This window comes from Gekko japonicus, unplaced genomic scaffold, assembly GCF_001447785.1.
Source record: "Gekko japonicus isolate JY-2015 unplaced genomic scaffold, Gekko_japonicus_V1.1 scaffold4038, whole genome shotgun sequence".
Taxonomy (NCBI): Eukaryota; Metazoa; Chordata; class Lepidosauria; order Squamata; family Gekkonidae; genus Gekko; species Gekko japonicus.
Genome location: NW_015169298.1, coordinates 87329 through 108523, shown reverse-complemented (window position 1 = coordinate 108523; position 21195 = coordinate 87329). Strand labels below are relative to the sequence as shown.

Below are 21195 nucleotides of genomic sequence, written 5' to 3'. Positions count from 1 at the left end.
TAATAGGTGTCACAATAGGGGTCTACCATCTCTCATGTGATACCGGTTCTAACACACCTTGGGCCACAAGTTTGTCTAACTCGGCCTCAATACGTAGTTTCATGGAAAGGGGCACCTTCTGATAATTTAGCTGTATAGGCACTACAGAAGGATCCAACTCAAAGGTTACCGGCGGCCCTCTAAACATTCCTCTATACAGTGTACAGTGCATTCAATTTATTTGTGTTGACCTGGTTAATTCCACTAATAGTAATTCCGAGGGCCTCGAACCAGTCCAACCCCAAAAGGCTGGCTCAGCGCCCCTCGGCAACAAGGAGGCTCAGTGACTCTCAGAACCTCTTAAACTGTACCTCAAACATGGCTTCCCCAGCCACAGGAATGCGTCTCCCCTGAAAATTGGAGACGTGAATGCTGCTCGGCTTCAAACGCCGACAACTCCAACGCGGGAACAAATGCTGCAATGTTTCTGATGAGATGACTGTTATGGCTGATCCCGAGTCGACCTCCATCTCACACGGTACGCCATTCAGTAGGGCGGTGACGTGGATCTTCTTCCTAGATCGTGATCCGGTCTTTAGGATGGTCGATGGGCAGGAATAGCAGTTGGTCAGATGGCAATCTGTAGACCTTGCGTTGTCCTGGTTGCGAACCTGGGGACGTGCACGAGGAGACAACGGTGGTGTCCTCTTCTTTCTTGACCTGCAGACCTTGGCCAAATGGTCCCGCTTGTTACAGGATCGGCAAACGATGTCCTTCGCCCAGCAGCGATCCCGCTCGTGGTCTCTGCCGCATCTGGCACAGGTCTGCCTTGGAGTGGTTTTCACTGGGGTCCGCTTGGCCCTCAGAGCTCGAGAGTGGTTGACGTCATCACGCTCACCTTCGGACTCACTTGATTCATGGTGCACTGACTTGCTGGCCCCCTGTTGGCTTGGGGTCAGATTCTGATGCACTTCTTGTGTTGCCTTCTCCATGGCCTCAGCGACTACCGCTTCTGAGTAGGCCACAGCATAGGTGAGGGCTTGCCTGGCAAACAGCCACTGCTGCAGCTTCTCGTCCTTCATGCCACAGACGAGCTGGTCAAGGAGCGCTTCTTCCAGGTCAGAGAAGTTGCACGGGCATACAGCCTTCCTTAATGCCGACACGTATTCAGCTATCGTCTCATTGGCCGCCTGAGACCGTTTATAGAACGTGTGCTGACTAGCGATCTGCGATGGTTGCGGCGCAAAATGTCCCTTCAGCTTCAGGTCAGCCAGGGACACGTCCTTGATTTCAGCGGGCGCCACCAGGGACTGAGCGACGTTGAATACTGCTCTTCCACAGGAACTGAGGAGCGTCGCCTTCTGTTGGTCTTCATCATCGACCTTGTTCGCCTGGAGGTGGAACTAGAACCTGGCCAGATAGGAGTCCCAGTCCTTGAGGTCTGGTTCAAACGCTTCGAACTGCGGGTTGACGGCCATCACTGTTTGGAGTGCGAGCACTGCTACTAGTGCTGCAGCCGCTTGATCAGCCGGGTCTTGTTCTTCTGCCCTGGGACCTTCAGGGGCTTCTCAGTCGTCCGCCGTTCTGGCATCGGTTCAGCGCGGCTGCCTACCCACTCTAGAATCCCATCCTCATCACCAACTGTTAAGTACGAGACTCAACACAGCTAGTGAACAGTGAATCAGTTTTATTAACGAACTCAGAAGAAATCAAAATGAGACAAAAACATAAAGCAACAGGCTCTCTTTTAAACAGTCTGGGCATGGGAGGCCATGCCCACATGTCAGCTAACAACCAATAACTATTTACAGATAAGGTCCAATTAGAGTGCTTCCCTCCAGAACATTGCACAGCTCTGATTGGTTTATTTACAAACCTGTTTAGAACTCAAGCATAACATCATTTTCAATACATAACACCCCACACACACACCAAAAATTCCCAGATTTGAAATTATAACACCCACACACACACATCAAAAATTCCCAGATTTGAAATTATAACAAAAATGTTATCTGTGCGCATCCCTCACCATGAGTCAAACTTCTGACAAGGAGCCAAATTTTAGGGCTCCATTTAAGATTTTAGTAAGTGTGTCTGTACGGGAACATTTCTAGTATTTGTTTTAATCTGAGGGAGAGTTTTTCTTTTATTTTCACAGGCAGTTTAGTTATAACAACAGATCCAGAAAGAATGGCTAACGGAACAAGAGTGATCATTCCCCCAAATGGTCTCAGTCTAGCCCAGGCAAGACAAATAACTGCTGGCACTGTTATCCAACCAGGAGAAATGGTACAATTAGCAGGATGGCAACTTGGAAACCCCTACCAGCTTCAGCAAAAGCCTCCAATGTTCAGGTTTGAGAAATTCATCAAAACAGAGACCAAGTCATTGTCCGTAAGTACACATTGTTTCTGATCATGTTCTAAATCATGCTGATTCCAATGGCTTTTGGGAACCCACAGAATTTGCTGAAGAAATCTCAATCCCCCACCATTTCCTCTTTCTCTTTACTGAAAGCTCCCCTAGCCTTTCCCTTTTTCCTGCTTCCTGCTATCCTAGGGTTGCCAACTTCCAGGGGCATCAAGATCTCCTGGAATCACAATTTCTCCTTGTGGTTGCCAGCTCCAGGCTGGGAAATTCCTGGAGATTTTATGGTGGAGTCAGAGGAGGACAGAGGTTTGGGAAGGGGAGATGCCTCAGCAAGATTTAATGCCATACAGTCCACCCTCCAAAGCAGCCATTTTCTCCAGGGGAACTGATCTCTGTCATCTGGAGAGCAGTTGTAACTCTGGATGATCTCTATCCCTACAATGAGGTTGGCAACCCTAGTTCCCATGGAGGAAATGGCTGCTTTGGATGGTGGAGTCCATGGCATTATACCCCTCTGAGGTCCTCCCATCCTCAAACCCTCCCCAGACCCCACCCCACAAATCTCTGGGAATTTCCTAATCTGGAGTTGGCAACCCTATCTCCTTCCTACCCAACAGTGAACCTACTTTTATCTAATCTCACTGTCTACAGCCTTCCCTCTCCTCCCCCGCCCCTGGCCTGGCAACCTCTGCCTAAGAAAACTGTGGCCCAGTTGTATGATGCTTAGGGTTGCTAGGCAACCTTGAGGCGCCAGCAGGGGGGAAGTGATCCGGGAGCGGGGGCTCCGCTCCCAAGCAGGGATGTTGTAGCACTACATCCCCGACGTGATGGTGTCACATGCAAATGATGTCATCACACTGCTGGTTTAAGGTTTGGCCTTCTTTGCCCTTAAACCAGAGTGTCACATGCAGGGGTCATTTTGTACAAAAAGAGGTGCAGGAGCTCATTAGCATACCTCATTAGCATAACTTATTTGCATATGCCATGCCCCCTGGCATCACCGGAAGTGTGTCAGAAGGCAACACCCACCGCTCAGGCTCCACTGGACTGTTTTGGATTGCTATGGGGGTGGGGGGTTCTGCAACTTACCTGGCTGCTTCTTGCTCTTTGTGGCCTGGGGCTGCTGGGAGAGGGGGGCGGGGCTTGTTGCATGTCCCCGCCCCCTGGGCTCTTTACTTCCGGAGCTTTGCTCCTGTAGGAAATGACCACTGGTCACATGGCAACGTCCCTGGCGTGACGACATCACTCACGTGTGACACCATTATGGCAGGGATGTCACCGTGCAATGTCCCTGTTTTGGGAGTGGGGCTTCTCCTGCCGGCCAGCTGACTGGTGCTGGGAAGAAGCCCAGCAAATCAAGGTATCCCCTGGCTGGACTGGAGTTGTGGCGACCCTAGTGAAGCTGTCCACTAGGCCAGGCCCACTTGCATGGCAGGGTACCCTGAAGAACTTGTGGGGTGGCACCTCACTTTTCCCTGTATCTTCCTCCTCCACTTTCTGCTCTCCTGGCAGCCCCCATATCCTCTTCCCTTTCCCTGCCTCATTCTCTCCTTCTTGGCCATTCACCAGCCGACTTCTTATCCGCCTCCCATCTTCAGCTATATTTATTATTTATTTACTTCATTTATACGGCACCCTTTTCTCCAGTGGGGACCAAAGTGGCTTAAAATATTCTTCCCTTCTCTGTTTTATCCACACAACAGCCCTGTGAGGTAGGTTAGGCTGAAAGTATGTGACTGGTTCAAAATCACCTAGTGAGCTTCCACAGCAACATGGGAGTTTGAACCTGGGTCTCCCAGACCCTGCTCTGAAGCACTAACTGCTACCGCACACTGGCTTTCATAGTGTGGCTGCTGTAGAACAGTAGCAAGCAGGCATGAAGTCATGGAAGTCAGATGATATCAAGTCACCAAGAGGTTGCTTCCAGGCCCAGGGTTGCCAATCTTCAGGTGGGACCTGGAGATTTCCCAGAATTACAACTGAACTCCAGAGGATAGAGATCTGTCCCCATGGAGAAAATAACTGTTTTGGAGGGTGGATTCTATGGGATTATATTCAGCTAAGGCCCCTCCCCTCCCCAAACCCTGTCCTCCTCAGACTGCACCACAAAATCTCTAGGAATTTCCCATCCTGGATCTGGTAACCCTAGTCATGCTTGGCCCCAAGGTGCCTGCCCTCAAAGGCCAAAATAAGCTGGGAAAGGGCTCTGCCCCCTCCCTCCTTATTTTTATTTATTATCAAACTTATGAATTGCCCAATCCCTGGGCGATATACAACACACAGTAAAAACATTAAAACATAAAATAAGTACATAAATAATGCTAATCTAGCAATCTAAAAAGATCAAGTGGTGAAATTAGAATTTCTTCCCAGTTCCAGACTGCGGCCACCTCATGGGTATGGGGAGGAGGAATAAAACAATCTTAAAACAATCTAAAGGGAAAGGCGTTCGGAGGAGGAGGAGGAGGAGGGTGCCAGCCAAGACGGAAGCTGTCACTGTCCCCAACCAAAGGCCTGGCGGAATGTCTCTGCCTTACAGGCCCTGTGGGATTGCATGAGGCCCTGCAGGGCCCTGGTGGTGTCTGGCAGAGAGGCCACACCAGCTTTGTAATGCTTCTGTGTTTAAGACTGTGACTGGCAGAGAGTTCCACCAGGTGGGGGCCAGGGCTGAAAAGGCCCCGGCCCTGGTCGAGGACAGCCGGATGTCTGTGGTATCAGGGCTCACCGGCAGGTTGCTATCCAAGGAGTGTCGTGCTCTCCTGAGGACATACTGGAGGAGACGGTCCTGCAGATAGGTCGGTCCCTGGCTGCTCAAGGCCTTAAAGGTCAACACCAAAACCTTGAACTTGACTTGGTACTCCACTGGAAGCCCGTGTAGCTGGCACAGCACAGGTTGTATCTGGGCCATCTGGGACATTCCCGCCAGGACGTGTGCCACCGCATCCTGAATCAGCTGGAGTTTCTGGCTCAGTCTCAAGAGCAGGCCAGCCTAGAGTCAGTCACAGCAGTCTAACCTGGAGGTGACCATTACATCAGTAGTAGTAGTAGTAGTAGTAAAATTTATTGTGTAGCCACTGGCCATTACAATTTAAATTTAAACAATATACAAATTAGACAATTCACAGCACTGGAATTTAAATTATGACCATTACGTGGATTACTGTACTGGACAGGAAAGGGGCCAGTTGCCAAGCCTGATGCAGATGGAAAAACACCAGCCTGGCAATATGCATGACTCGGGCCTCCGTATTCAAGGAGGCATCCAAAATCACACCCAAACTCTTGACGAACTGTGCTGGTGTTCAGCCTCAGTCTGCTCTTTTTTATCCACCCCACCACGGCCTGTAAACCCACAGCCAGATTTTGTGGGGCAGAATCCGGGTGGCCATCCAATAACAGATACAGCGGGGTGACATCAGTGACTGGTGACACACCTAAGCCCAAAACTCCATGCCAGTTGGGCGAGGGGGTGCATACAGATGTCAAATACTGTGCCCCCTGAGGGCCTCCACACATTTGTGGGTATCTGGAGGACACCTTCCCTCCCGGCGCCACCCTCTGTCCCCGGCCACGGAGAAATGAGGTAAGCCATGGAAGCCCCCCCCCCCATGGACTCCCTTTTGCTTTTAGTGACAGAACCAAGCCTTGGAACACGGTGGTTGCCTAGCAATAACCACTGAGGGAATTCATTACTTAAAACTTAACAACCCCCCCCATGGTTGGGGGTTTTTTTAGATTTCACATTTTTCTGCAAACCTTGGGCCCTTTTCAAGTTTGTGGAAACATCTGCCTTGCCCACTCAATGCTCCAGTCACCACATTTAAGTATCCCAACAGAGTGGTTCGAAAATAAAGCCAACAAAATATTAGAAAGACGGTTCAAATTCTGATATGAATTCATTGTACCTAATTTAGAACTTGGTCCCTGGGATCAGACATGGATAGGGGAGATGTTTCTGCGAACTTTGGGGAATTCCTATGTTTGAAGAAAAATCTGAAAAGTTTTAAAAATAAAAACTGGTGGTTAAAGACACCCAAAATCCAGACAAGCGATATCTTGGGCCATAAAGTTAAGGTGGGGGGGGAGTCACCAGGGGAAGGGTGATGGATGTGGAGGCTTAGGGGACCATGGGGGATGGAGCTGGAGGCAATGTGGAGGTGGGGGGGTAGATGGAGCTGTTGTGGGGGACAGGGACTTCCAGGGTGAGTGGAGGCATCACTGAGATGGAAGAGGCAATGATGGAAATACTGGGGGAAAGAGCTAATCTAAGCCGGTTGGTAGTGTGGCTTGGGGCTTAAAGTGCACACTTTCAGCTCCACATGCCCTCCCCATCACCTGGAGTGTAGTGGCTTAGGGCTATAAGCAGGTCTTCCCCCAAACCAGGCCCAAACAAAAGATGCCATTGGCCAGCTCATGAGGCTGATCACCTGGCTAGCAATCTGCAGAGCATATGGGGGCAGGAGCTGTCAGTGGAGGAGCCAGTAGGATTTGCTCTCTCTTGCAAGCCTCTGTGGATACCCTACTTGTCATCTATAAAGTAGGCCTCAGGGGACTTTCTTACCTTCCTTGTCATATTGTTCCCCACAGGCAATCCAGATCATAATTGGATTGATACATGTTGGCTTTGGGGGTGTCATGACGATTTTTTGCGGCTGGGATATAGATTATTTCCCTTTGACTGTCTTTGGAGGATATCCATTCTGGGGTGGAATATTTGTAAGTAGCACTTTTGTTTGGTTTTGAGAGCCAGTGAGTTTTAAATGTTGGTGGTGTTTAATCTGAGTATCTTAATTTAGCAATCCACATACAAAGTTTTGCTCGGCTATTGATTTTCTGCACACAAAGAACGAGGGCAAGGAAAGAGACATTGGCTGTTCACGCAGGGGTTTTACCCTGGGTGGCACACAGAAGGCCCCTGCTCTAGTCGGGATTTTCCACCCAATTCTTTCTGAGCAAGGCCCCTGGGATTTCCCTTGTAAGGTGGAACAAAGAAAAACCTTCTTTGGTCCAACATGAAGGGGAAGCGGCATGTGAGCTGCAGGCAAATGAAACCTCTGCCTGAAGCCCACCCAGAAAGTGGACAGAGTTTAACATGGGGGGGGGGGGAGAGACTTCCTAGCCCAGGCCTCCCTGTCCTTGCCATCGTGCCAACAGGCTGGGGGGGGGAATGGGGGGGATCTTTGGCTTCGTGCCAATGCACAGCATTCTTTCTGGTGCAAAGACTTAACGACAGAACTTTGGGTAAATCCTAGAGTATTGCCCTGATGTGAAGATGTCATTTCTGGCTTTCTACCAAAAGTGGTGTCATGTTAGGCTTGCCAAGTTCCCCTGGGGGGCCTGTTCCTCACCGCCAGTGGATCGGGCCCCGGGGGAACCCCACCCCCAAAGTACGCGACCTGCACGTCACCCGGAAGTGACGTGACCGCACTGGGCATGCTGGGGGCGGGGCCACGGTCATCCGAGGAAAAACTCTATGGTTTTCCCTCGGATGGTCATGGCCCTGCCCCCAGCGTGCCTGGCGTGGTCGCGTCACTTCCGGGTGACGGGGTTGTGGCGCACTTGCGCTTCGCACTCGCTCACTCCAGAAGCAAGCCAGGAGCCCCCCGCTCCAGCAGCAGGTAAGACTTGGCAACCCTATGTCATGTCAGCACAACGGAAGAAATTGCCCCACCCCCAATGCTCCCACAAGGTTGCCACCTACGGCTGGAAACCGTACTTGGTGCCCCCTTCAGCTCTTAAACGGGGCTTTAAAGAAAAGCCTCAGCCCCATGGCTCAGCTGCTGGGGGAGGGGCATGCGAAGGCTGTCCCTGTGCACCTTAGTCCTGGTAGCTGTTGCTTGCATGGGGGTGGGGGAGGTGGGGGTGGCTTTTCCTGTCCTTGTGTGTGAAGGCAGCCTTCACTGGCCCTGAGCCTTAAGGACTCGAAATCTCTCTCATGATGTTGAATCCAGCTCAGTCCCACTCTCCCATCACATTCTCGTGTGACCAAAACCTTGAGAAAGAGAGAGCTAAGTCCTGTTCATTGACCTGATGGTCCTGTCATCTTCACCTGGCCCCGCCCCTCACAGACTTCGTGCACACTCAGTTACACTGCAGAAGGAAAGATGACAAGCGTGAGTAGAAGAGGCAGCAGCAAGCCGCAGCTGGGACCACAGGAAGCGTGAGGTTTCTCCCATCACCTCTGCTGCCACTGGGAAGGGTCTCTCAACTGTCACCTGGCCTCAGATGAGCAGATCCCATTCATCCAACTGCTGGGTACCAAGTAGGGTTGCCAGGTCTGGGATGGAAAATGCCTGGAGACGTTGGAGGTGGAGCCGGGAGAGGGCGGGGTTTGGGGAGGGGAGGGGAGAGGCCTCAGCAAGGTACAAGGCCACAGAGCAGCCATTTTCTCCAGGGGAGCTGATCTCTGTCAGCTGGAGATCAGCTGCAAAAGCGGGAGATCCCCAGGCCCCTCCTGGAGGCTGGCAACCCTGGTACCAAAGAGCAAATGAGTCTGACCCACAAAAGAGTCTGACCCACAAATCAGGCAGTCAACAAGACTTGCAAAGAAAATATTTTCTGTATATTATTGTCAACAAGCACTACAACACAATGCACAAATTCCTTCAAATCATAAGAAAATCCTTTGTGTAAAAATACATCAATGTTGTCTCCGGATTACATAACAACGTTTCAACATTGGATCTTCCTCAGGAAATATTCTACAGAGTAGTACAAAAGCTCTCATGCTCATAAAGTGCTTTACAAAAAATCAGGAAAGATATTATGTTTAACTAGGACGCTGATCTCAAGTATTCAGGCTCAAATACGCTGCTAAGCTTCTGATGGATCCCTGGTGTCACAAAGGATTTTCTAATGATTTGAAGGAATTTGTTTATTGTGTTGTAGTGCTTGTGGGTGCCTCTGGGATAGCTGTTCCCCTAGCGTCACCCTTTGTCCCTGACCTTGGAGAAAGGAGGCAAGCCACTGCAAGGCCAGGCCCTGAATTCCAGTGTCGGTGAGGCGGTGGATCAGTAGCTGATGGTCGACCATGTCGAATGCTGCTGACAGGTCTAACAACAACAGCACCACTGATCTGCCTCGATCCAGGTGCCTCTGGAGGTCATCCATGAGGGCTACCAGTGCCATCTCCGTCCCATGGCCTGGGCAAAAGCTGGACTGGAAGGGATCTAAAATGGAAGTGTCATCCAAAAAGCCCTGTACCTGAACCGCCACTGCCCTCTCTATCATCTTGCCCAAATAGTTAGAGATTGGCCAGTAGTTGGCCAATTTGGCTGGGTCTAAAGATGGCTTTTCAAGGAGAGGATGGACCACTGCTTCCTTGGGGAACAGTCCCTCCGAGAGGGACTTGTTGATGATCTCCCGCAAGGCACCTCAAAACCCCTTGTGGCCAGCTTTAATTAGCCATGAAGGGCACAGCTCAAGGGAGCAGGTGGTAGGGCTAGTGGTTAAGTTACGCAGATCTCTCCCCCGATGAACATGTACCCTGCACACCTGGCACTCCACCACAAAGGGATCACTGGGTGGGATGCGGAAGTACTTCCACGCAGCAGACTGCATCTGTGCCCCCATGTCCATCAGCGGGGCACTTTTCAGACATAACTGTTTCCTGGATTCAGATCCTGGACTGATGGAGGGGGGTGTGTACCGGCAGTTGAGGGACAGGCAGGCAATCGCAGCCAAGAGTCTCTGGGCACGGAACAGGATGACACGCTTTGGCCATCGTCACCACCCTTGCCACTAGCGATGGCGGTCTCCTCCCTCTCATGTGTACTTTGCCCCCACAGCCCACCTGGAACCAGGGAGGGCTATCATCTGGTGACCAAGACCAACCCCGTGGATGCTGCAGGGGAAACTGACATTCAGGCTGCTGACGAAGTGCCCGAGCAGGTGGGCACCGGTGTGGGAGAACACAGTCATATCCCACCACCTGTGGTCAGTGTAGCCTGTGTTCCCACCTGCCCATGCCCATGACCATGACCCCTTCGGGGGGCCCTCATGTCCCCACACGTAAGACCCAGGTTGTGGGGGTGAAAGATTGGCTGCTTGAGTCATGGGGAAATAGGCCACTGACTGACTACTGTTGACTAACTTGTTAGATCGCGCTAACAAAGGACTCTTAGAGTGATTCAGCAAGTGATTCAGCTTTATTTAGAAGTAACGAACAAGCACTAACTCAGTAAGAAACCAGAACAGAAAACAGTGGGAGCTTATGCTCTATTTAAACATAACCGGGCTAATGTAGCCACGCCTATTTACAAATAACAACCAATGAGATTGCTAGAATAAAGACCAATGGGAGTCTTTCCCTCCTAGGGAATGGTATCGTTCTGATTGGTCGCTGTTACGAAGCGACCAATAGGAAGTTCGCTCAGAGGAGCCCTGGTCTGGCTCGAAGCTTAACATGGGAGTCCTATGAGGTGCTTCATGTAATCATTTCAATACATTACAATTCCTCCCCCCTAAGTTAAGCCATCATCCCAATTGTTTTATTATTTACATACATGCAATCAACCTTTGTACATCAGTTATTCCAACAGTATTTACACTCATAGTCCTTCAGATAAGTCGGCATTTGCCGCGAACGCTGGGACCTGCGGAGCGGTGCAGGCTCCACGGGCAGACAAGGTTGTGGGTCAGAGTAGGGTTCACTACAGCCTGGATCAGGCACAGACTCGACTGGGATTTCAGCCCCGCACACAGGGTTCTGCCCTGACTCGGGGACAGTACCGGGCCTTTCGGTACTCACCGCCTGCTCTGGGGGTGTCCACTCGACATCAGGGGATTCAGCCGTCGGAGAGTCAGCGCTGTCCCTAGCCCAACGTCTCCTTAACTGATCTATGTGGCGCCGCCATATTCGACCGTCAGCTAACTGCACCACATACATTCGAGTACCCACAGAGTCGGATATAACCCCAGGAAGCCACAAGTGCCCGTTTGCATAATTTCGTGCGAAAACCTTGTCCCCTTTTTCAAACATGCGCACCTTCGGTTGCGCCGTGGTACGCTCGGATTGCTCTTCAGTGAGGTCTGGGTGCATTCGGTTCAAACGGGTCGTGAGTCTCCGCCCCATTAACAATTCGGCCGGACTACGGCCTGTAGCACTACAGGGGGTGGTGTGCTGCAGCAAAAGAAAGGAGCCCAGCCTCTGGCTCCAGTCCCCTTCGTCCATTTTACCCAGGGCCTCTTTGGCCGTCCTGACCATCCGTTCGGCTTGGCCATTAGATGCCGGATGGAAAGGGGCCGAAGTCATTTGGCGTATGCCATTACTCGTGAGGAAGAGCCTAAATTCCTCAGACACAAATTGAGGCCCGTTGTCACTGACGATGACGTCAGGCAACCCGTGGGTGGCAAAAAGTCGGCGGAGCGCATGGATCACAGCAAGTGATGTGGTCGATTTCATATGCACGACCTCCAGCCATTTGGACATAGCGTCCACCACAATTAGGAACATTTGCCCTTGGAGAGGGCCAGCAAAATCTATATGCAATCTGGCCCAGGGTTTACCAGATGACTCCCAGCCTTGGGGTGTAGCTTGTGGGGGATCGGGTCTGACTTGCTGGCATTTGGGACACCCTCGTACCCATTCTTCGATCTCTTTGTCCAGCCCCGGCCACCAGACATACCCTCTGGCCAACGCTTTGGTGTGTACCATACCGGGGTGACCCTCGTGCAGCGACTCTAACACTCTCGTCCTGAGTTTGTCAGGAACCACCACCCTGTTCCCCCATAATACACAGCCCTTAGAAATGGATAGTTCATTTTGACGGCTTTTGTAAGGGCCGAACTCCGGTTCAACGCTTCCAACCGGCCACCCCCTCCAAACCCAGTTTAATACTCGGGACAGCACGCTATCCTTGGCCGTGTGTGCTGCAATGTCCCTGGATGATACCGGGGGTCGAGGAAGCTCCTCAATTGCCAAGACCTCACAGGCGGGGGCAGGGTCTGCGCCAATGTCCGGCACCGGGCACCGGCTGAGGGCATCCGCATGCCCAATCGCTTTCCCAGGCCGGTGCTCTAAGTCAAAATCATAAGCCTGCAAAAATATCGCCCATCTAAGCATGCGTGGGGACATGATGTTTGGCAATTGCTTATCGGGCGCAAAAATCCCCAGTAGCGGCTTGTGGTCAGTGACCAGCAAAAATCGTCTGCCAAAAATAAAATCATGGAACTTTTTGACAGCCGCTACCAACGCCAGACCCTCCTTGTCTATCTGGGCATAGTTCCGCTCTGCCGCAGATAGTGATCTAGAATAAAAAGCGATAGGCGCTTCGCTCCCATCAGGCATCAGATGGCTTAAAACTGCGCCTACTCCAAACGGTGAAGCGTCAGCAGCTAACACCAGGAGCTTGTGTTCATCATAATGCGTGAGTACGGCATTAGATGTCAGCAGCTCCTTGACTCCCACAAAAGCCTTTTCCTCGGCCTGCCCCCACTTCCATTTTGCCTCCTTGTGCAAAAGCGCGTGCAAAGGGGCCGCCACTGATGCCTTATGCGGTAAAAACGCATGATAAAAATTCAGGAGTCCTAAAAAGGATTGGAGCTCCTTCTTACTCACCGGCCTGGGGGCGTTTTGGATTGCAGATACCTTCTCATCCGTGGGGTGGACTCCCTCTGCGTCAATGCGAAACCCCAGGAAGTCCACACTTTCCACCCCGAGCGTGCATTTTGAGCGCTTAACTCTGAGGCCGGCATTTTGAAAACGCCTGAGGACCTCTTTAACCCGGTCCAGTAGTTCCTGTTCAGACCCGCCCGCAATCAGCACGTCGTCAAAATAGGGCACTGTGCCAGGTACCCCCCTTAGTAGACGTTCCATGAGGCCCTGAAAAATCCCAGGTGCTACGTTGACCCCGAATTGCAGCCTGTTCACTTTAAAAGCCCCTTGGTGGGTTACAATTGTTTGGGCCTCGGCAGCCTCCGGGGTGACAGGCAACTGCTGGTATGCCTGGGCCAGGTCAAATTTGGCGAAAATCTTGCCACCCCCCAGGGAAGCCAAAATGTGGCTTATTACCGGGACCGGGTACGAATGTTGCTGCAGCGCCTTGTTAATCGTACATTTGTAATCGGCGCATAGTCGTATGGACCCATCTGATTTGACAGGGGTTACGATCGGGGTCTCCCATTTGCTGTATGGTACTGGCTCTAAAACCCCTTGCTCAACTAGTTTGTCAATCTCTTTTTCCACCTTATGTTTGAGAGACACAGGTACTTTCCGATACTTCAACCTAATAGGTTTGACTGACGGATCTAAGTCAAACGCAACCGGGGGGCCCTTGTACCTTCCCAACCCTTCGGCAAATACATCAGGGAACAGGTCGTACAGCATGCCCCATTTATTTTCAGACATCCTGTTAATCCCAGAAATACCGATGCCCAATGGCTCAAACCAATCTAACCCTAGCAGGTTAACCCGGTCTCCCTCTGCAATCAGGAATGACAGTTTAACACATTTCCCCTTATACTCAACAGTAACAGAGTCCCGTCCGGCCAAGGGAATTCGGTTGCCCTGGAAGTCGGACACTCTGGTTCCCGCAGGCTGGAGCCGCCGCCGGCTTCGGTTCGGGAACAACTGGCGCCAGGACGCGGCAGAAATCACCGTCACGGACGATCCTGAGTCCACCTCCATTGTACAGGGTCGGCCGTCGAGGAGTGGAGTCACGGTGATCTTGCCCTGGCTGCTGGTGCGATTTACGGCCGATGCGCTCGACAAGGTCGCCGTCAACTGGCAGCTTGCTTCCGATGCTGAGGAACGGGTCTTGCCTTGGGTGCTGACTGGAGTGCCCCTCTGCGCTGACCGGTTGTTAGTTGAGGGATCCTTCTTCGCTGATCTGCAGACTCTGGCCAGATGACCACGCCGCCCACACGCTCTGCAGTCGACATCACGAGCCCAACAGGAGCCGCGCTGGTGCTTCCCGCCACAACCGGAGCAAGGCTTGACGTTGGTAGTCTTCGCTGGGGTCCGCTTGCCTCGAACCGCGTTGACGTCATCATCCGCGTCTTCGCCCTCGCTGTCTCGTTGAGCGTGTATACTGGGCTCTGCCACCCGCTGGCGGACCTCCTTCGTGGACTTCTCCGCTGCTTCCGCGGCCACGGCCTCTTCGTAGGCCACTGCCCAGGTCAGGGTGGTGCGGGCGAACAGCCTCTGTTGCAGCCTTTCATCTTTGAGACCGCAGACGAGACGGTCTCTGAGGGCTTCCTCCACGTTGTGGAAATTACATGGCCGTGCGGCTTTGCGAAGGGCCGCCACGAAATCTGCGATGGTCTCGCCTCCGGCCTGGTTCCGCTTGTAAAAAGCGTGCCGGCAGGCGATCTCCGACGGTTGTGGAGAATAGTGAGCCTTAAGCTTCTCCGTGATGTCAGCGTAGGTGACAGTCTTTATATCAGTTGGGGCCACCAACGACCTGGCTATGTCGAAGGTCCCCTTCCCGCAGGAACTCAGGAGGCATGCTCGTTTCTTCGCCTCATCGGTGATGTCGTGGGTCTCCAGATGGAACTCGAACCTGGACAGGTAGGAGTCCCAGTCTTCTGAGGAGGGTTCGAAGCACTCGAACTTCTGGCTTCCAGCCATCGGGGGAGACTTGGGCACCGGAGCTGGTGGCGCCTCCGCCGGATCGGCTGCTGTGCTCTGCCCGCTTTCTTCCGAGTCCGAAGTGTGGATGTCCGCAGGGCTGCCTACCTGCTCTAACATCCCATCCTCGTCGCCAATTGTTAGATCGCGCTAACAAAGGACTCGTACAGTGATTCAGCAAGTGATTCAGCTTTATTGGAAGTAACGAGCAAGCACTAACTCAGTAAGAAACCAGAACAGAAAACAGTGGGAGCTTATGCTCCTTTTAAACATAACCGGGCTAATGTAGCCACGCCTATTTACAAATAACAACCAATGAGATTGCTAGAATAAAGACCAATGGGAGTCTTTCCCTCCTAGGGAATGGTATCGTTCTGATTGGTCGCTGTTACGAAGCGACCAATAGGAAGTTCGCTCAGAGGAGCCCTGGTCTGGCTCGAAGCTTAACACGGGAGTCCTATGAGGTGATTCATGTAATCATTTCAATACATTACAATATTTAATTAATCTTATTGTTTTATATGCATTATTGTAACATGCCCTGGGCGTTGCTGTGCAGGGGAGGGCGGGCTAGAAATAATATAAATAAATAAATAAGGTAATATAGGCAGAATGGCCGTTTATGGATTCCACATGCTTCTAAGTACTGGCCTATGCAGCTGGCTTTCTGGACAGACTTGGCAAAGCATACTTCCCTATTCAGCGCTGTCTTTCTCTCCAGTCAAAAGGGTTTTCAGGTTGCTGGTGGCTGTGTTTGAGTTGCCATGGAATTTGAACCCATCTGGGGGCAGCCTTTGGGCTGGTGTCAGTTGCAGCTTTCCTGCAGCACGGGTGACTCCAGTGGCGGCAAGGGAAGAGTACAAACACAGCTCTGGATTGTTTTTTGCAGCTCAGTTGTGTGTTCCCTCTGGAAGAGTGTGGGATGAATGTCACAATATTCCAGTCTATCTCAATTTGTCAAGTGTGTTGTGAGGGCATTGTTGGTTAGTACAATTATGACTGGTGGGTGGCAACAGAATCACTAGGAGCTCTGGTGGAAATGCCGGTTAGTATTGCTCTTAACTTCTATTGCACATATTCCATTAGTTTAGCATACCAGTATTGTAGCAATTGCTTGGTGTGGCTTGTCTGTTTAATATAACATAGCCTAAGGCATTGGTCGTTCTCTCAGTAGTTAATCTACAGAATAAAAGGGAAACTCTGGCCTGCCTGGGCTGGGAGTCCCATCCTCTGATTTACAAGTCCTTCTGTATAATCTCTGAAGATAGTTCCAGTTGGTCAGCTGTATTGGTATGAAGCAGTAGAATGAATGTCGAGTCCAGTGGCACCTTTAAGACCAACAAAAGTTTATTTAAGTGTTGCATGCACACGCCTGTGCCCAGGGGACTTTGCCAGTGCCAGCCCCCCCCCAGAAGGTGGTTGAGACTTGGTCGCCGAGGGGTGAAGGGGGGAAGAGAGAGAATGAACTCTGAGGTGAGGGACTTCAGGAACCCAGAGAGGCAAGGTGCAAAAAGGGGAGAAGACCCATGGCCTGTGCCCAGGAGACTTTGCCAGTGCCACCTCCTTGCCCCAGAAGATAGTTGGAGACTTGGTTGCCAAGAGGCGAAGGGGGGATGAGAGAGAGAAGGAACTCTGAGGCGAGGGACTTCAGCCACTCAGGGTGGCAGGGTGCCGAAAGGGGAGAAGACCCACAATCTGTGCCCAGGGGACTTTGCCGGTGCCACCTCCCCGCCCCAGAAGGTGGTTTGAGACTTGGTCGCTGAGGGGCAAGGTGGGGGGGAGAGAGAAGGAACTCTGAGGGGAGGGACTTCACCAACCCAGGGAGGCGGGGTGCAGAAAGGGGAAAAGACTCACAGCCTGTGCCCAGAGGACTTTGCCAGTGCCACCTCCCCACCCCACTAGGTGGTTTGAGACTTGGTCGCCAAGGAGCGAAGGGGGTGGAGGAGAAGGAACTCTGAGGTGATTGACTTCAGCGACCCAGGGAGGCAGGGTGCCGAAAGGGGAGAGGACCCACCGCCTGTGCCCAGGGGACTTTGCCAGTGCCAGCTCCCCGCTGCAGAAGGTGGTTTGAGACTTGGTTGCTGGGGGGCAAAGGCGGGGGAGAGAACTCTGGGGTGAGAGACTTCACCAAACCAGGAAGGCAGGGTGCAGAAAGAGGAAAAGACCCATAGCCTAAGGGCAGTCGCCAATTTCCCTCTGAGAGTGGCTGGATGGTTGGTCACTAAATGGCCAGGGGAGAGCAGGTTTCCTTTTGGGATGAGCAGAATAGTCAAACCCCACCGTCAGCGGGCAGAGAAAACAGCCGCTTGCAGAACCTATAGAAGGGGTGGGTGACTCCGCTGCTTGACTTGCCAAGGAAACAGGCAACCCCGGAGTCAAATCAAAAATGTGTTGTGAAAGCAAAAGAATTCAAGCCCAGTTTCCCACCCCTCACAGGGAAGAGAGAAAAAGCAGGCAGCAACCAGGCATTGCAGCAGAGAAACGCAGAAAGGGGGAAAACGGGGGGAAATGGTGAGAAAAGGGAAGGGGAGGATGTTTTTCATCAGGTGATTGGAATTGACGCCAGGAGATCCAGCTGGTTTCTCCACTCACCCACCAAGCGACCCTAGTAATTTTTTTCCCCACACCAGGCACACCACGAGATTTTTTCTGTGTGTAAAAGGAGCACTACACTGCAAGAGCCCCCAACGCAAAATAAAGGGTGGTCATGCACCGCCTGGGAATATACACACACAACCTTCCCATTCTGAGGGAGAAGGATGGATGTCTCTGATTGGAAACTGGAGATGCCTGTCAACCCTGGGTGCCCAGCATTGGTCCCTTGACGGCCAAAAAATCCCAACCACACCCGCTTTTCTGCGCAAAATGGAGGTGGTGGGGTTTCTCTGGTGAAAGTACCCAAACGCTTCCGAGCTGAACATGGGAAGATTGGGTGCTTGAACGTCCAGATATGTGACCTTGGAGCCGGTCCATCCGAGCCCCCCAAAAGGCAGTGTTCGGCCCAGATTTTGGCTCGGGGTTCGTGTCTGTGCCCATCCCTAGCTGACAACTCCTCCAAGCTCTGAGACGCCCTCTAGCAAAAGAGTGCTATTGGGAGACCATCTCCTGATAATTAGGTTCCATGAAGGAAACATTTGCAACCACTAAAAATATTAACATTATTTCCCCATAAGTCCACCAGACATGCCACAGAGATAGATGCATCATGTAATCAGATAGCAAACCCACTACTTTTTCATAAAGGATACTAGTTGGCCTTAAAGGAAGAAAATACACTATTATCTGACATCACTCATAGAGCACCTAATTTTTCTAAATAGAGATTTTAAAAAATATTTTTAAATCGACATCAATCTAATACATTTTTTTCTATTGGACAGTTCATTTTTTCTGGACTCCTTTCAGTGGTACTTGAGAAACAACTATTCACCCACAAGGTAAGAGATATATTTATACAACATTTACCCTCCTTTATAAAACTGCAGTCAACAAGCAAATTTCCTTAGTGTGTGTTTATTTGACTTCTACCCTATCTTTTAATCCACAAGGACCCATGAAGACAGTCTATGTAAAATGGCCAGGTGAATTAGAATATTGTTGTACCAAATTGTTAGATTATCTGAAATTTAAAATTATCTGTTAGGATAGATCAGGACTGTTGAGATTGCCTAGGACTACCAGTACTGGGAGAACATCCCAACTGCCAGACAGCCTATTAGTAGTCTGTGGCTTAGTGAAGACCATTAACTGGCGATGGCTGGGCAGGGGATACCAGGGTTCCTGGGGAGGGGAAAGTATAGGGGTGGTTCCAAGCATGAATGGAAGGGGATGGAGAAGCAGAAGAGCTCGGTCCCCTTCCAGCCTGCATCCCTTCCTGAAAGGTAGTAGGTAGTGGGGCTAGGATTAGCGATCCCTCTCCGACATTGGTGTTGTGCAATTCCAGGTCCATAAATAATAAGACCATGGTCCTTTATGACTTCCTGTCAGAGCAGGACATGGACCTGGTGTGCATGACCGAGACCTGGGTATGAGATGGGGAGACGGTAGCTCTCTCCCAGCTGGCTCCTCCCGGGTTCTCGGTCCTTCATCAATCCCGGACTAAGGGGAGGGGGGAAGGAGTGGCTATGTTCATTTGGGAGGCTTACACTGGGCCGGGCCAAGGTTTTTTTGTGCCCTAGGTAAGCCACCTTCTGGTGCCCCCCACGCATGCCCAATTATGGGGTTGCCAACCTCCAGGCGGGGCCTGGAGAGAAGGAAGTCCCCAATCCGCTGCAGCCCGGGGATGCCGTGCCTCTGCTGGCGGGGGGCCAGCCCAAGTGCCCATCCAGGCGGCTCGTAGGGAGCCACTGGGACTGTCCTTACCTGGGTCCAGAGAGGCTGGGGGGGTGGGGTGGGCATGCTCCCTGAGTGGCGCCAGGCTTCCCCCCACTCCACCTTCCCTACCCCAAAAGCCACGCCAGGGGAGCCGCCACTGGCCACCAGTGGGGTCACCTCCAAAGTGGGCAAAGAAGCACTCCAGCCTCTCCCCAGAGCCCCGAAGGCATCCTGACCAAAGGAAACGAGGCCAGCATAACTCCGTGCAACTGGATCCTCCTCCTCCTCCCCCAACGGCCGATCAACAGGCCTGGGCAACCATGCGCACTGCTCCCTTCCCCATGGCACCTGATGTCCAGGGTCAAGGCGGGCCAGGAGGTGGAGAGCAGGGCGGGCGGAGGGGTGGCGCGTTGGTGGGGGAGGGCAGCCGGGTGGATTGGGGCTGCCGGCGGTGGACCAGTCGTTGTCGTCTCACCGGGGGTCTGCTGAACTGGCTCTTCAGGGGAGGCTCTTCCCCCCCTATGCCCGAGGAGACCAGCCCCGGGGGGGCTACTGAGGAGGCTGGCAGGGAGTCAGACCAGGGCATGGGGGGGCCAGTCCTTCCCGGCACCTGCTGGCTGGTGGGGATGGCCGGGGCCAGAACACGCCCCATCCAGGGCCCACCGTCCCATCCAGGGGCCCGCCGCCCCATCCAGGGCCCGGCGCTCTAGGCTAATGCCTAGTTTGTCTAGCAGGTGAGCTGGCCCTGGGCTTACACCTTCAGGGATCTCCTGCCACCAAGGCTCTCAGGCATAGAGAGCACCGGCTTTGTGTGGGAAGCCAGGGAGAGTTTGGCTATTTGGTTGGTGTACTGTCTGCCCAACGCACCAAGAAATAGCCTGTCATCCATTTTGGAGGCCATATCAGCCTGGGCTTTGGAGCACCCTAGATTGATAGCCCTGGGCGATTTCAATGTCCGTGCCGATGATGCAGCTTCCACACAGGCAATGGACCTGGTGTCATCCATGGTGGTTCTAGGACTCTCCCAATATGTAATGGCTCCCACTCACTGCGTGGGGCACATGCTTTATCTGATCTATGTGGCGGGGGTCACAGTGGACCGAATCACTGCTATGGCAGTTCCATGGTTGGACCACTATGCCCTGAAGGCCTGCGTGAATGTTCCACCCCAATCCTGTATGGGCGGCGAACGTATTTTAGCTTGCCCTCAGAGCCAAATGAACCCCATGCAGCTTCAGATGGCCCTGCGGGATCCGATGCCCCCTGGTGGCTCGTTAGATGACCTTGTTGAGGATTGGCACAGCCGACTCTTGGCAGCCATCAACAAGATTGCTCCCTGACGACCTCTGCACCCTCGCTCTAGGCTTGCTCCATGGTATACACAGGAGCTGCGGCTGATGAAGCGAGGGCTCAGACGGCTAGAGAGACAGTGGCAGCATTCTCATGATGAAGCTACAAGAGCATCCTATAGGATGTTTATGAGATCCTATGAGATGGCAGTCAAAGCCTCTAAAAGAGAATACTACACGGCCACAATTGCATCTGTGAGCTCTAGCCCAGCCCAATTATTTAGAACGATTCAGTCTATTGCTACTCTGCCACGGGGCAGACCAAACGCTAAGGAACTGGAGATTGGCTGTGAGGCTTTTGCAAGCTATTTTGCAGATAAAGTCTTGTCGCTCCTCCGCAACCTTCTTGCCACAGTTGAGACAGTAAGGGAACTCGAGGCTTCATGCACACCTTCTTGTCAAGTTTTGGATTATTTTAGTCCACTCAGCCTAGAGGAGGTTAACAAATTACTCTTACCTGTTTGCCCAACCTCTTGCAGCCTTGATCCGTGCCCATCATGGCTAATTAAAGCTGGCCGTGATGGGTTATGAGGTACCCTAATGGAAATTATCAACGTCCCTCTCTGAGGGGCTGTTCCCTGGGGCACACGTAGAGGCAGAGTTACACCCTCT

General features: G+C 52.2%; 1 protein-coding gene across 1 annotated transcript in view; it reads left to right on the top strand.

Annotated features, from left to right (window-relative positions):
- Positions 1–1751: 1751 nt before the first annotated feature.
- Positions 1752–21195, top strand: part of LOC107114978 (membrane-spanning 4-domains subfamily A member 8-like) — a 48223-nt gene continuing 28779 nt past the window's right edge. Inside the window, exons 1-4 of the mRNA XM_015416584.1 lie at positions 1752–1761; positions 2141–2376; positions 6940–7068; positions 18301–18357. Coding sequence (XP_015272070.1) covers positions 1752–1761; positions 2141–2376; positions 6940–7068; positions 18301–18357 — 432 coding nt within the window. The remainder of the gene's footprint in view (positions 1762–2140; positions 2377–6939; positions 7069–18300; positions 18358–21195) is intronic.